Source organism: Mesocricetus auratus, unplaced genomic scaffold (genome assembly GCF_017639785.1).
Source record: "Mesocricetus auratus isolate SY011 unplaced genomic scaffold, BCM_Maur_2.0 Super-Scaffold_100022, whole genome shotgun sequence".
In the NCBI taxonomy this organism is placed as follows: Eukaryota; Metazoa; Chordata; class Mammalia; order Rodentia; family Cricetidae; genus Mesocricetus; species Mesocricetus auratus.
The window spans coordinates 32,104,317-32,117,630 of record NW_024429203.1 but is presented as its reverse complement, the minus strand read 5'-3'; the positions used below and the strand labels follow the sequence as shown (position 1 = coordinate 32,117,630).

General features: G+C 35.3%; 1 protein-coding gene across 1 annotated transcript in view; it reads left to right on the top strand.

Annotated features, from left to right (window-relative positions):
* Positions 1 to 13,314, top strand: part of Atm (ATM serine/threonine kinase) — a 117,324-nt gene that overhangs the window by 3,525 nt on the left and 100,485 nt on the right. Inside the window, exons 4-10 of the mRNA XM_040729828.1 lie at positions 1,926 to 2,071; positions 3,455 to 3,619; positions 4,910 to 5,075; positions 7,329 to 7,567; positions 9,271 to 9,434; positions 10,576 to 10,742; positions 12,547 to 12,918. Of these exons, the coding sequence (XP_040585762.1) occupies positions 1,926 to 2,071; positions 3,455 to 3,619; positions 4,910 to 5,075; positions 7,329 to 7,567; positions 9,271 to 9,434; positions 10,576 to 10,742; positions 12,547 to 12,918 (1,419 nt within the window). The remainder of the gene's footprint in view (positions 1 to 1,925; positions 2,072 to 3,454; positions 3,620 to 4,909; positions 5,076 to 7,328; positions 7,568 to 9,270; positions 9,435 to 10,575; positions 10,743 to 12,546; positions 12,919 to 13,314) is intronic.

Sequence of the window (13,314 nt, the reverse complement as noted above, 5' to 3'; positions counted from 1 at the left end):
GTCATTTAAGATCAAGAAAGAAGCTGGCTGTCATGGAATTCTTGTAATACTGTATTCTTGAGGCTGAGGCAGGACATTCATAAGATCCAGTCTTATCTGGTCTACAAAACAAAACAACAGCTTAAGAATCCTGTTCATTTTGACAAGTTTATAAGGATTTGTTTCAAATTAGAGTTGTAAGTAAGTTATAATAGTCGAGTGGTAGTGTTTCATGCCATTAATCCCAGAACTTGGGAGGCAGAGCCAGACAAATCTCTGAGTTTGAGGTCATCCTGGTCTATCTATAGAGTAAGTTCTAGGACAGCCAGGGATATACAGAGAGACCCTGTCTCAAAACACAAAACAAAAAAAAGTAAGTTATAGTATTTGTCATATCATGTTAATTGTTGCTGATTATGAATAACTGGCATGTGTTAAATTATACTAAAACAAATAAAATAAATATTGGAACTTTCAGATTAAAGCAGTTTAAAAAACTTGTTTGTGGAACAGTTTATTCATCTTTATATTGAAACTTCATTTTCAACCATAAGTTTATTTATAACTAGCAACAGATATTGTGAAACATTTAGGGGGGTTCGAAAATATTACTGTTTATGTCTGTGTGTCTTTGTCAAGCGTGTTCAGGCTCCTGGATGTCCAAAAGTGGACATTGAATATCCTTGAGCTGGAGTTGGAGGAGGTTGTAAGCTGTCTGACATGGGTTCTGGGATTTGAATTCTGGCTTTTTGGAAGAACAGTGAGCACTCTTAACCACTGAGCCATCTTTTCAGCCCCCCAAATGTATTTAAATTTATGTAGAATACTGGAAGTATTGCATCTGAAGCTAGTATGTTGGTATAACACCTGTAATATTGACTCCTTGGGAATTTGATAGAGGAAGATAATGAGTTCAGTTCATTATAAATAAATAATTGCAGTAAAGAAGGTGTTCACATTTCTTCATACAATATTAAATTGTCTTAGAATACTTCTAACAGATAAACTTTTATTTGTTTGGTTTTTTTGTTTGTTTGTTTTTGTTTTTTTGAGGCAGGGTTTCTCTGTATTGTTTTGGAGTCTGTCCTGGAACTTATTCTGTAGGCCAGGCTGGCCTCGAACTCACAGAGATCCGTCTATCTCTGCCTCCTGAGTGCTGGGATTAAAGGTGTGCACCACCATTCCCCGGTTTATTTGTTTATTCTTTTTTGTTATCCTAGAACTCGCCCTGTAGACCAGGCTGGCCTCAAACTTGAGATATGTCTGCCTGTACATCCTGAGTGCTGGGTTTATAGGTGTATACCATTACCTCCCAGTTGATACACTTACTTTTTATCTCTTGTTTGATACTAAATGTTAAAGTTCTAAATGCATATGACATGGAAAATATACATGCTTTCTTGTTGAGCATTTAGCTAATTTACAATATTATAAATACAGTTATTGCTGGGCAGTGGTGGCACATGCCTTTAATCCCAGCACTTGGAGGCAGAGGCCAGCGGATCTCTGTGAGTTTGAGGCCAGCCTGGTCTCCAGAGTGAGTTCCAGGATAGGCTCTAAAGCTACAGAGAAACCCTATCTTGAAAAACCAATCCCCCCAACCCAAAACAAAACAAATGCAGATAACCTGTTTTTAAAGCTGATTAAATTAGCCAGATAATCCTGAACAGTCTTCAGCTGTCATTGAAGACTAGAAGTATTACTACACGCTTATAGTGTAATGAGAGTTGAAGTCCTCAGTAGCATTCTGAGCAAGCAGATTACAGATTAAGAGCTTTTCAGGCTAGGCCTTATATTGACTTTGCATCTTGTTAGGCTTTGGAAAAGAGATAGTTTTCGTATAGATGATACAACACTGTGGTTTAAATAGTATTTTGGAGGAAGGCATACCAGAGCTTTTGGAATGATAAAAAGTATTAATGAGTATATGAATTTTTTTCTTACAGGTTTCTGCAGAATTACATTAAAAAAGAAACAGAATGTATGAGAACAGCAAAATCAAATGTATCAGCCTCCACACAAACCTCCAGACAGAAGAAGATGCAAGAGATAAGCAGTTTGGTCAGATACTTCATCAAATGTGCAAATAAGAGTAAGCAATATTATGTATTACACACAGATACTTCAGTAGTTACCATGGCATAAATTTGATTTTAATACAGTAGTATAAAAATAAATTACTGACTGAAATTCCTAGCACATATATTGACTTTTAAATCTATTGGTCCAAAATTTTTGGGCGTTTAGCATAAAATCTTTAATCTCAAAAATGGAAAGATTAAAAATTTGCTTCAATTCTCCCATGTCTCTAGACATTGGCAAAGTATAGTCTTAAGGTTTCAAAAAACATTTTGAGGCTCAACAATTTTAAAGGTATAAAAGCCTGTTAGGCCAGTTAGATGGCTTGGCAGGTAAAGGCACTTTGACCTGAGTTTGAGCACCAAAACCTATGTGATGGAGAAAACCAACTCCTTTAAGTTGTTCTCTGACCTCCATACATGTATGTGATACGGGTGTTTTATTACACTTGTGAGCATGTGCATGCTCACAAAGTAAATAAATGAAAAAGTAAAAAAATAGTTTTAAAATTGTCTCCATTTATTATTACTTCTACTTTATTTTCTAAGATTTATCTATTTATGTGTATGAGTATTTTGTCTGCATGTATGTAAGTGTACCATATGATTTGCTCCTTGTACTTGCAGAGATAGAGATCGAAGAATCATCTGGAACTAGAGTCTGGATGGTTATAAACCACCACATGAATGCTGAGATCCAAACCCATGTCCTCTATAAGAGCATTAAATATTGTGTTGTTAAACTTTCAACCTTTTATATATGTATACCATTCGTATGCTGTTAGATGCCATGGAAATAATCTTGTTTTTTAGAGGAAATAGGCTATTTCTAATTATAACTTAAGATTATTTTTAATAATTTATTCATAAAGATGCTCAGATTTAGAATCCTTTTAAGTCTAATGCCAGGAATTGTGAATTGTTTTGTATTAAAGTTAATTTTTATTTCTGCTGTATCTTTAGAGGTTGACAATGTTAATCTTTTGGTATGTGTGTGGGGGTGAGACAGGGTTTCTCTGTATAGCTCTGGCTGTCCTGGAACTCACCTGTAGACCAGGCTGGCCTTGAACTCACCGAGATCCACCTGCATCTGCCTCCTGAGTGCACCACCACAGCCTCAATCTTTAATGAGGCAATATAGCAAATTTTTTTTTTTAACTTTCTGGGGCATATATTGTAGCTACTCATTTCACATAATTGCATTCCAGTAAAAGATCATTAACAAAATAACCAACAAGTTGAATTTTACTCAGGGGTTAGGAGATACACTAATTCTTGTTATAGGAGAAAATCAATTGAGAGTTATTTCATGAATGGAATGATTTAAAGAAATTGGCATTCCAAGGATTTTTTATTTTTAACATCTATATGTTCTTTTTCATTTTATTTTTAAATAGGAGCACCCAGGCTAAAATGTCAAGACCTCTTGAATTATGTCATGGATACAGTGAAAGACTCATCTAATGGTGTAACTTATGGAGCTGATTGTAGCAACATACTACTCAAAGATATTCTTTCTGTGAGAAAATACTGGTGTGAAATATCTCAACAACAGTGGCTAGGTATGTTTTGAAGGGTTTTCTTTTATAAAATGAGATTTCAACAGTGAAAGCAGTCTACATCACGCAGATGACACAAATGTAACATTACATTGATGAAATTATGTTATTACAGAATCAGATCCTTAATTTCTTTCTTTTTCAAGATAATATCTTGCTATGTATCCTGTTCTGGCCTTCAGCTTGCAGTCCTCCTACCTTGGTCTTGTTAGAGTTCAGTTCTTAATTTTTATTTATTATATACTTTTAATTTATTAAGTCACATATACTTCATAGTAGGTGCTTACTAGAACTGTAATTATAGATTTCAAAGATTACTGTCTGTTTTTAACTATTCAGAAATCCAGTGACTGAAAAAAGTTCCAATTAACTACAAATTACCATGCCATTTGTTATAATACACATGCTTGTATGCAATGTATGCACACAATGGAGACATGTCAACTGGTCCATAAATAAAGGAGAAAGGTATAACCAAAAGAGAGAGATGTCACAGAAGTTGAAAGCAAGAGTTCTGAGTTCAAGGGGATGTGCTGGACACCTTAAACATTACAGAAAGGCACTTGGGAGGCAGAGGCAGCCGGATCTCTGTGAGTTCCAGGCCAGCCTGGTCTACAAGAGCTAGTTCCAGGACAGCCTCCAAAGCTACAGAGAAACCCTGTCTCGAAAAACCAAAAACAACAACAACAACAACAAAAAAAACATTACAGAAAGGATAAAGTGCACAAGTACTCATTGGGTTAGGCAGAGATGTTAGATTGAAAATAAATGCATTGGAATATCTTGCGCATTGACTTACTAGACATGCAAAGTGCTATTTCTATTTCCAAATTTTTAGTGCTGTGATACAAAATTGATTTTTATTTCTGGTATCTTTGTGTTAGCATTTGAGAGAGTTGTTATTGAACCCTGATCCCAAATCACTGATCACATAAGTTCTGCTACCATTGTGATGCTATCTTACTTGAGATCTCACCAGACTCAAGGCCATTTGTACAGCATTTCAGCAGTGTATCATAATCTGGACTGTGAAACATAAATGGATAACAGATCTGAGAGGTCTATATCATTTAGTTTCACTTGCAGGTGCCAGGATTGCTCATATTTAATGTCTCAAGAAATTTCCATCTGATAATATTTGAGTTTTTACTTTTTCGATTTATTTCTCAGATGCAATTTTACTATCTATCTTATGTCTATGGAGAATTATGTCATATTTAAGTTGAATTGTGATGTTGAACATATTTGCATTTTACAATAATTAGCTAATACTCTCCCCTCTCCAATTTTTAGAATTGTTCTCTGTGTACTTCAGGCTGTATCTCAAACCACCACAAGACATCAATAGAGTTTTAGTGGCTAGAATAATTCATGCTGTTACTGGAGGATGCTGTTCACAGACTGATGGATTACCTTCAAAGTTTTTAGATTTTTTTTCCAAGGCTGTTCAGTATGCAAGGTAATTACTGTGTTTTCATATTCTACCAAACTGCATTAGATCTTGTCATGATCATGTTTTAGATTTAGTGACTAAAAAATACTGTTTTAAACAGTGGTTATTTCAGTTGTAATAGGTATACAGTATGTAATGATCAAGTCAGGATATTTCTGTTTTCTTGAATATTAAATTTATTAACATAATTATGTTCAAATGTTCCTCTGTGATATTTCATATTTTGTATGCAGTTTGACCTCTATTTCCCATCCTATATGGAAAAAAAAAAACCAACCAAACTTTAAATAGACCAAAGATTTGCAACTTAGAAACTTGAAGAAAGCAAACAGATGAAACACTTTAAGATACTTATAAAAGGAGCAAACGAAATGTTCATACTCACTAAGCCACCTCCTGACCCAAATAAAACAGCTCAGTGTAACTGGACAAGCTTTCAATCCCAGTACAGTGTTGGAGTTGAAGATAAAGATAGAGAATCTTTGCAGCCTGTTGACTACCAGCTCCAAAATGGCAAACTCCAGTCTGAATGAGAGACACTCTTTCAAGGGAATGATGTGGAGAACAGCTGGGACATTCAACATCCTCCTTTAGAGATCGTTATTGCAAAATATACATGTGTAAACACACACTAAATAATTTCTTAAAAGATAAAAGCAGTGTTCTTTTTGGGCTAAACCCCCAAAATATGAAACCAAAAAGAGATAAATGGAGCTATATGAACTGCATCTTTTTCACAGAAAGGAAATACTGAGCAGACTGAAGAGATAGCTTTCCAAATGGGAGAGGCTTTTGTACACTGTTTATTTTACTAAAGACTTAAAATCCAGATTATATAACAACTTTAGGAAACCTAGTAACAAAGTCATGTTGTCAGGGAGATAAGATGGGTTAATTTTATCAAGACACATTGATGAAATTCTCCAAAGAATAAGAATAGTTTATTAGTCTTTAAATACCTTTATTAAAAAAAAAAAACAGGCAAGGGGTTAGGTGTAGTGGTGTATTCTGTAATTCCAGTACTCTGGAGGTTCTGCACAGGGTGATTGTGAGTTTATGGCTAACTTGGCCTGTATCATGAGAAAATAATTGTGCAGCCAATGAATTTATAAAGAACACATTTAGCCAAACCACAATGAGATAAAATGGTACCGTAGAAATAAAGAAACAGCAAAGGCTCTCAACAGTTTGGAGAAAAGATAACTCAATGCATTGGTGGTAGTGTAAAATACTGTCTTTCAAAAGGACCATTGACTCAGAACCAGCAGTTTCTTAAAGGATCAGATACAAATTTCCTTAATATGTAAATACCAAATGACTCTCTTAAGCATGAGCCATTGGGTCTTTCTCATCTGATAACAAAGGAAGATGAGTATCACTTAAGTAATGTAATTCTGTCAATTTTAAGGATAGATATAGTATATTGGGAATAAAGTAATAACATCTTTTGGAAGCATTGGTATAAATCTGTATGGCATTATCTAGCTTATGTTAAACATATATGAATTGTAGGTATACAAATCAATTCTGTGTGTTTTTAGACAGTGGTTTAGTAGCAGGGAGATTAACAGGACAAGTTTGTTGACCCCAAGTGAGAATCACTGTTTTTGTTACTGGTTAGTGTAGCAGGCTTTCTTGAACCACCACCCTCCCAAATCAAGACATGAAGCCTTATTATCAATTATGAATGCTCAGCCTTAGCTTATGCTTGTCTCACTAACATTTTTTTGGGGGGGGGAGATTTTGAAACAGGGTATCTCTGTATTGCTTTGGAGGTTGTCCTAGAACTAGCTCTTGTAGATCAGGCTGGTCTCAAACTCACAGATCCACCTGCTTCTGCCTCCTGAGTGCTGGGATTAAAGGTGTGCACCACCACTGCCTGTCTCCCACCAGCTCTTAAAACTAATTTAACCTGTTTTTCTTTAACCACATTTTGCCTTGGGACTTCTTAACCTTTCTTTCATTCTGTTTCTCATACTTTACCTGCTTCCGCAGTGTCTGGTTGCCTGGCTGGCAATCCGGTGCCTTAGGCAGGCAAACAACAGATCTTTACATTGTTAAACAAACACAGCATAAACAAATGTAACACATCTTTATATAGTTAAAAAGTAATATTCCACAACAGGTTAGTGCTGTTGTGTTGGTTTTTGTTTTGTTTTCTGAAGAAATTTGAACCCATGATATGACAGTGTTTGAAAATTAGAACTTACTCTTTAGAATGTGCCAGTTATACTATGCTGACATTGTTTTCTGTTGCAGACAAGAAAAGAGCTCTCCTGGCTTAAGTCATATCTTAGCAGCCCTTATCATTTTCCTCAAGACTTTGGCTGTCAACTCCCGAAAACGGGTGTGTGAAGTAGGAGATGAAATTCTTCCTACCTTGCTGTGTATTTGGACTCAACACAGACTTAACGATTCTTTAAAAGAAGTAATCATTGAACTAATTCAACTGCAAATTTATATCCATCATCCACAAGGAGCTAAAACCCCTGAAAAAGGTATAAAGGGACCTTTTCCTGGTTTGAATATACTTCATTAAAATATAAGAGGCCCAAGTATGGTATTAGTATTCTGTAGATGAATGAAGTGTTTGGTTAATAGTGTAGTTAGTCATGAAACTAATTTTCATGTATTTTCTTGATTTTGAATCAGTGGCAATAAATTGCCTTTACATTGTTCAATAAAGTATTATGAAAACAAATATGAGATATTACCTGTTCCTCTAAAAGCTGCTTATCCTTCTTCACTGTTAATAGGCTATAGAGCAAAGGAATTTAGCGAAAGCAGGAACTTCTTTACATGTAGCTTCTTATTTCTAGTAGGAAATAGGTTAGCTAAACTGAAAACAGTCCATCCATTTATTGACTTATTCAGTTTCTAAGGAGGTTATGTGCTCAAGTCTTTGCAAAGACATGTGAAGTAGAATGAGACAATGGTTGCACCTTGTGCTTTTTAGTACACCGTGCTCATTTTCTGTGGGGAGGGGGGCAACAGGTGCAGCACCCCCCCACACACACACAACAGTAAAACACTGGTAATGAATCTTTTGATCTCCCTGATTGTTTTGCCTTTTTTTTTAAAAAACAAAAAAAACAGAGTATTGTTCTTCAGTCTTTCAGAATTGGATTGAATGACAACTGACTTAATAGAACTCTGTTGTGCTTTGTCTGATTGCCTTTGGGCTTGCACTATCCTTTAGACATCATGGCTAACTGTGATGATTTTGGTAAAATGCCTTGGACAGTAAATAACAACTGTTAGAATGGAGGTTAACTGTTGAAGCCACTTTTTATTTTATATGTATCATCTCTTCTAGATTTGTGTAACAGTGTCAAAAAGAACTGTGACTTCTCAGTTTTTCGTCTTTTCCCTTCTAGCCAGGATAAATATCAGGCTGGTTAAGAAGTGGTGTTACAGCCGGGCGATGGTGGCATATGTCTTTAATCCCAGCACTTGGGAGGCAGAGGCAGGCAGATCTCTGTGATTTCAAGACCAGCTTGGTCTGCAAGAGCGAGTTCCAGGGCAGCCTCCAAAACACAGAGAAACCCTGTCTTGAAAACCAAAAAAAACCAAAACAAAAAACAATAAAAAAGTGATGTCATGTGTTAGTTACCTGTGTATTTATGGTGAAAATTTGACAAAAGGATGAGACTTCCAAAAGAATTCACATATTTTTAGTCTCCAATAATTTATTTTTATGGTATCCTGTTTGTGAGAATTAATAGCTCTGTATTTTTTTCTTGAGGGTCAGACAGTTGGAGAAATATGTTAACTAGACTCTGCAGACTCCAGGTCAGCCTCTTAAGAAAGACATATGTTGACTGGAGTGTCATGTGAATGGTGAGCTAACCACCATAAATGGATAGCATCATACATGTATTAGTGGAAGAAGCTGGTAATAGTTTCCTCTTAATAATGTAAATTAAAGAAGCTGTTTCTCATATGGAAGGGGGCATATTATTTTTCTTAGGAAATGTAATGCATTAGAAAAGGGAAAATTTTAGGTGAGAATGTGAGGGTATTTATAATACCACAGTTAGCTAATTATGAAGTGAAACCATTAAGGAGTAGTGTTTTCAAGGATTTTGCCCAAAGATGTGTTAGTACTAAATAGAGATTGGACTAGATATCTAATGTTGATGTGAGAGCTGACAGTGCAGATGGGATTTGTATATAAATACCCTGTGTTTCTGGGTTACAGGTGCTTATGAATCAACAAAATGGAAAAGTATCTTGTACAACTTATATGACCTGCTGGTGAATGAGATTAGTCATATAGGAAGTAGAGGGAAATACTCTTCAGGATCTCGTAATATTGCTGTCAAGGAAAATTTGATTGACTTAATGGCAGATATCTGTCACCAGGTATAGTAGCTTTTGTCACATTTGAAATTTCCTGCTTATTTTTTTTCTGTTGGACACTTATTATACCTTGCATGATCACAAGAAGCCTATAAAATTATTGTGTACATTTAACAATTATTTTCAAATTATGTGTATTTGAAATTAACCCTTTTAATTGAAAAATAACTCTTGAACATGTGTCTAGAGCTAATGATGACAATCATACAGGGAAAATGAATATACTCTTAAAGTTAAATTAGAATTTATGTAGCATAAAAATCACTGATATTTACAATTATTGGTTTGTTCCAAAACGATCACCAAAATCTAATTCCAAAGCCTTTTTGTCATCTCAAAAGAAACTTCAGACCTACTAGCTTTTAGTTACATCTGTTTGTTTCTCTTAGCTACTAATGTACTTCTAATATCTGAATGGTTTGTCTGTTTTAGATATTTCATAGAAGTAGAATCACACGTATGTGGGCTTTTATGCCTGGCTTATTTCACATAGTGTAATATTTTCCACTTGGCACTGCAAATCAGTATTTTATTCCTTTTCATAATGGAATAATAATTACGTGGATGTAGTACATTTTGCTTACCTAGTCATCAGTTGATATCCTACTATGCCTTCAGTAAAACTCTTCTCCCCACAGATTTGGTTGGCATCCTGGTGGTAGTTTTGCTCTTAAATATTAATGGTGAATTTAAATTTTTTTTAAATTTATTTTTATTTTACTTGATTTGCATTGGTGTTTTGCCTGCATTTACTCTGTGTTAGGGTGTCAGATCTTGTAGTTACAGACAGTTGTTATCTCCCATGTGGGTGCTGAGAATTGATCCCAGGTCCTCTGGAAGTACAGTCAGTATTCTTAACTGCTGAGCCATCTCTCTAGCCCAGTAAATTTAAATTTTAATCCTGTTGGAATTAAACTATTTTCAGTTTTGGTAAATATCCTCTGGAAATAAAGCTAGTACCCTACATGCACATATTTGCTAAGAACGTGATTATTGCTATGTAAAATATTTCTGTTAATGTGTTTATATATTTGTATAACTTGTTAATCATTATGAGTTCCTGTATCTTCATTTGAGAAGGACTTTTTTTCCCAGTGATTATTAGGAAATTGTAGTAATAAAAGTGTGTTTTTTTATTTTGAAGCTTTTTAATGCAGATACCAGATCTGTGGAGATTTCTCAGTCTTTTACTACACAAAGAGAATCTACTGATTACAGTCTGCCTTGCAAAAAAAGGAAGATAGAAGTAGGCTGGGAAGTGATAAAAGATCATCTTCAGAAGTCACAGAATGATTTTGATCTTGTGCCATGGTAAAGTGTTTATTTTTCTCATTCAGTGTCATTTAATTGTATTTTTCCCCAGAAAGCCCTCACTGACCTGAGCTGTCATTTGTCTACTGCCAGACCAGCTAGTAGTAGCAAAGTGTGATTATTTATTTATTTATTTATTTATTTATATTATTATTATTTTTTTTTTATTTTTTTATTTTTTTTGGTTTTTTCGAGACAGGGTTTCTCTGTGGCTTTAGAAGCTGTCCTGGAACTCACTCTGTAGATCAGGCTGGCCTTGAACTCACAGAGATCCGCCTGTCTCTGCCTCTGGAGTGCTAGGATTAAAGGCGTGTGCCATCAACGCTGTAGCATATTGAGATAACCACTAAAGGCTCTTCTGCTGTACAAGCCAGACTACCTTTTTAGACATACAGACATAGGAAGGAAGGGGGACCTGGCTATGGTAGGCAGTCTTACTTTCTGCCTTTGAAATTCACTAAGCTGTAAACCTCATTAAGAAGGGATTTTTTTTTTTTTTTGCAGTGCAACATACCTTCATGTGTAGTTGGATTAGCAGTGAATTAAAGAGCATTCAGTAATCACAGGGTAATTTCTTTCAAGAGAGTAGAGTTTGATTTTTTCTTCTTCCTCTTTTTATTTTCATTCATGCATATTTAAATATGCACAATTTTAGAATCATAGATTATCTCTGATAAGGATTATTAGACTATATCTAGACAGGCCTGTTCACTTTTCTGAAAGGGACCAATTTAGAAATGTCAAGCAAAGTGCCTAAAGATACTGAGAATTTACAAATGGGGTGGATGTGTGTGTGTTTCACCATGTTGTGGGATATTTAGATGTAATTGAGTTGTGAAGAAAGATTTTGTTACTTAGTGCTTAAGCTTATATTTATTTTATATAATTGAGAATTTTACATCAGATTCTTTATCTTTTTAGTCAAGAATCACTTGCTCTGTGGTGGTGGCACACTCATTTAATCCCAGCACTTGGCAGGGCAGGTGGATCTCTAGAGTTTAAGGCCAGGGCTAGAGAGAGAAATTCTGCTTCGAAAAACAAACAAAAAAGAATTACTGAATGACATTTATGTGTCACACTTTAGACATGCAGCAATGAATAACACAGGATTCCTGTTTTTGAGTAGCACTCCTTCTACATCAGTGGTTCTCAACCTTCCTAATGCAGTGATCCTTTAATACAGTTCATGTTGTGGTGACCCCAACCATAAAATCATTTTGTTTGCTACTACTTCGTAACTGTAATTGTGCCACTGTTCTGAAGCATAATATGAATATCTGATATGCAGGATATCTGATATGTGACCCTTGTGAAAGGCTTGTTCAACTCCCAGGTTGTACACCACTATTCTAGAGAATTCACAATATATTGTATTGAATAATAAATTGGTATCAAAGAACAAATATTTAGGCTTTGTTTTTCCAACTTAGAATAATTTTGGTGGCAAAAGATCAGAAATGAGCCAGGGGTTGGTGGCTCACATCTTTAATCCCAGCACTTGGGAGGCAGAGGCAGGTGGATCTCTGAGTTTGAGGCCAGCCTGGTCTACAGATCGAGTTCCAGTACAGCCTCCAAAGAAATACAGAGAAACTCTGTCTCGAATGTGAATTTTTCATTTTTCTTCTTCTTTTTTCTTTTTTGAGGTTTTATGTAAAGGGCTAGGCAGAAGTTGAAAACACTATGGAAAAGAGTGAAGAATGATGCTTTAATTAGGATATGTAAATGTATATAATTTGTATATTTGTTTTCTTTTACGTTGTTAATGGGAGTGAAAAAAAATCATATTCTTTTGTTTTCCTTTCAGGCTACAGATTACAACCCAATTAATATCAAAGTATCCGTCCAGTTTACCTAACTGTGAGCTGTCTCCATTACTACTGATACTATACCAGCTTCTACCTCAGCAGCGGCGTGGAGAACGCACACCATATGTGTTACGATGCCTTATGGAAATTGCCTTATGTCAAGGCAAGAAATCAAACCTAGAAAGCTCTCAAAAGTCAGACTTACTGAAACTGTGGATTAAAATTTGGTCTATTGCCTTTCGTGGTATTAGTTCTGAACATACACAAACTGAAAACTTTGGTTTACTTGGGGCCATTATTCAAGGCAGTTTAATTGAATTTGACAGAGAATTCTGGAAGTTATTTACTGGCTCAGCCTGTAAACCTTCAAGGTAGGTTGCATTATACTTGATTTTACATATGCATACAAGTGTATGTCCCTGATCATTTTTGTGTTTGTTACTTCAATAAAAGATATATTAAATTTTGTTTTGGATACTTTTGTTATTTGGTCCAAAATGCGTAATATTACAGAGAGTTTTTGTTTTGTTTTCTCTTTTGTTTTTTGGAGATAGGGCCTTACTATGTGGCTCTTGCGGGCCTGCACCTCTATAATCAGCTGGCTTTGAACTTACAGAGGTCTGCCTTTCTCTGCTTCCCAAGTGCTGGGGTTGAAGATATGAGCTATCATGTCCTGCTTTTTTATTTTTTTCAGGCCTGTTTTCTTTAAAGGGTTATAAAGTGTAAATTTCTTTTACCTATAATTTACAATTATTCACTATTCGTAA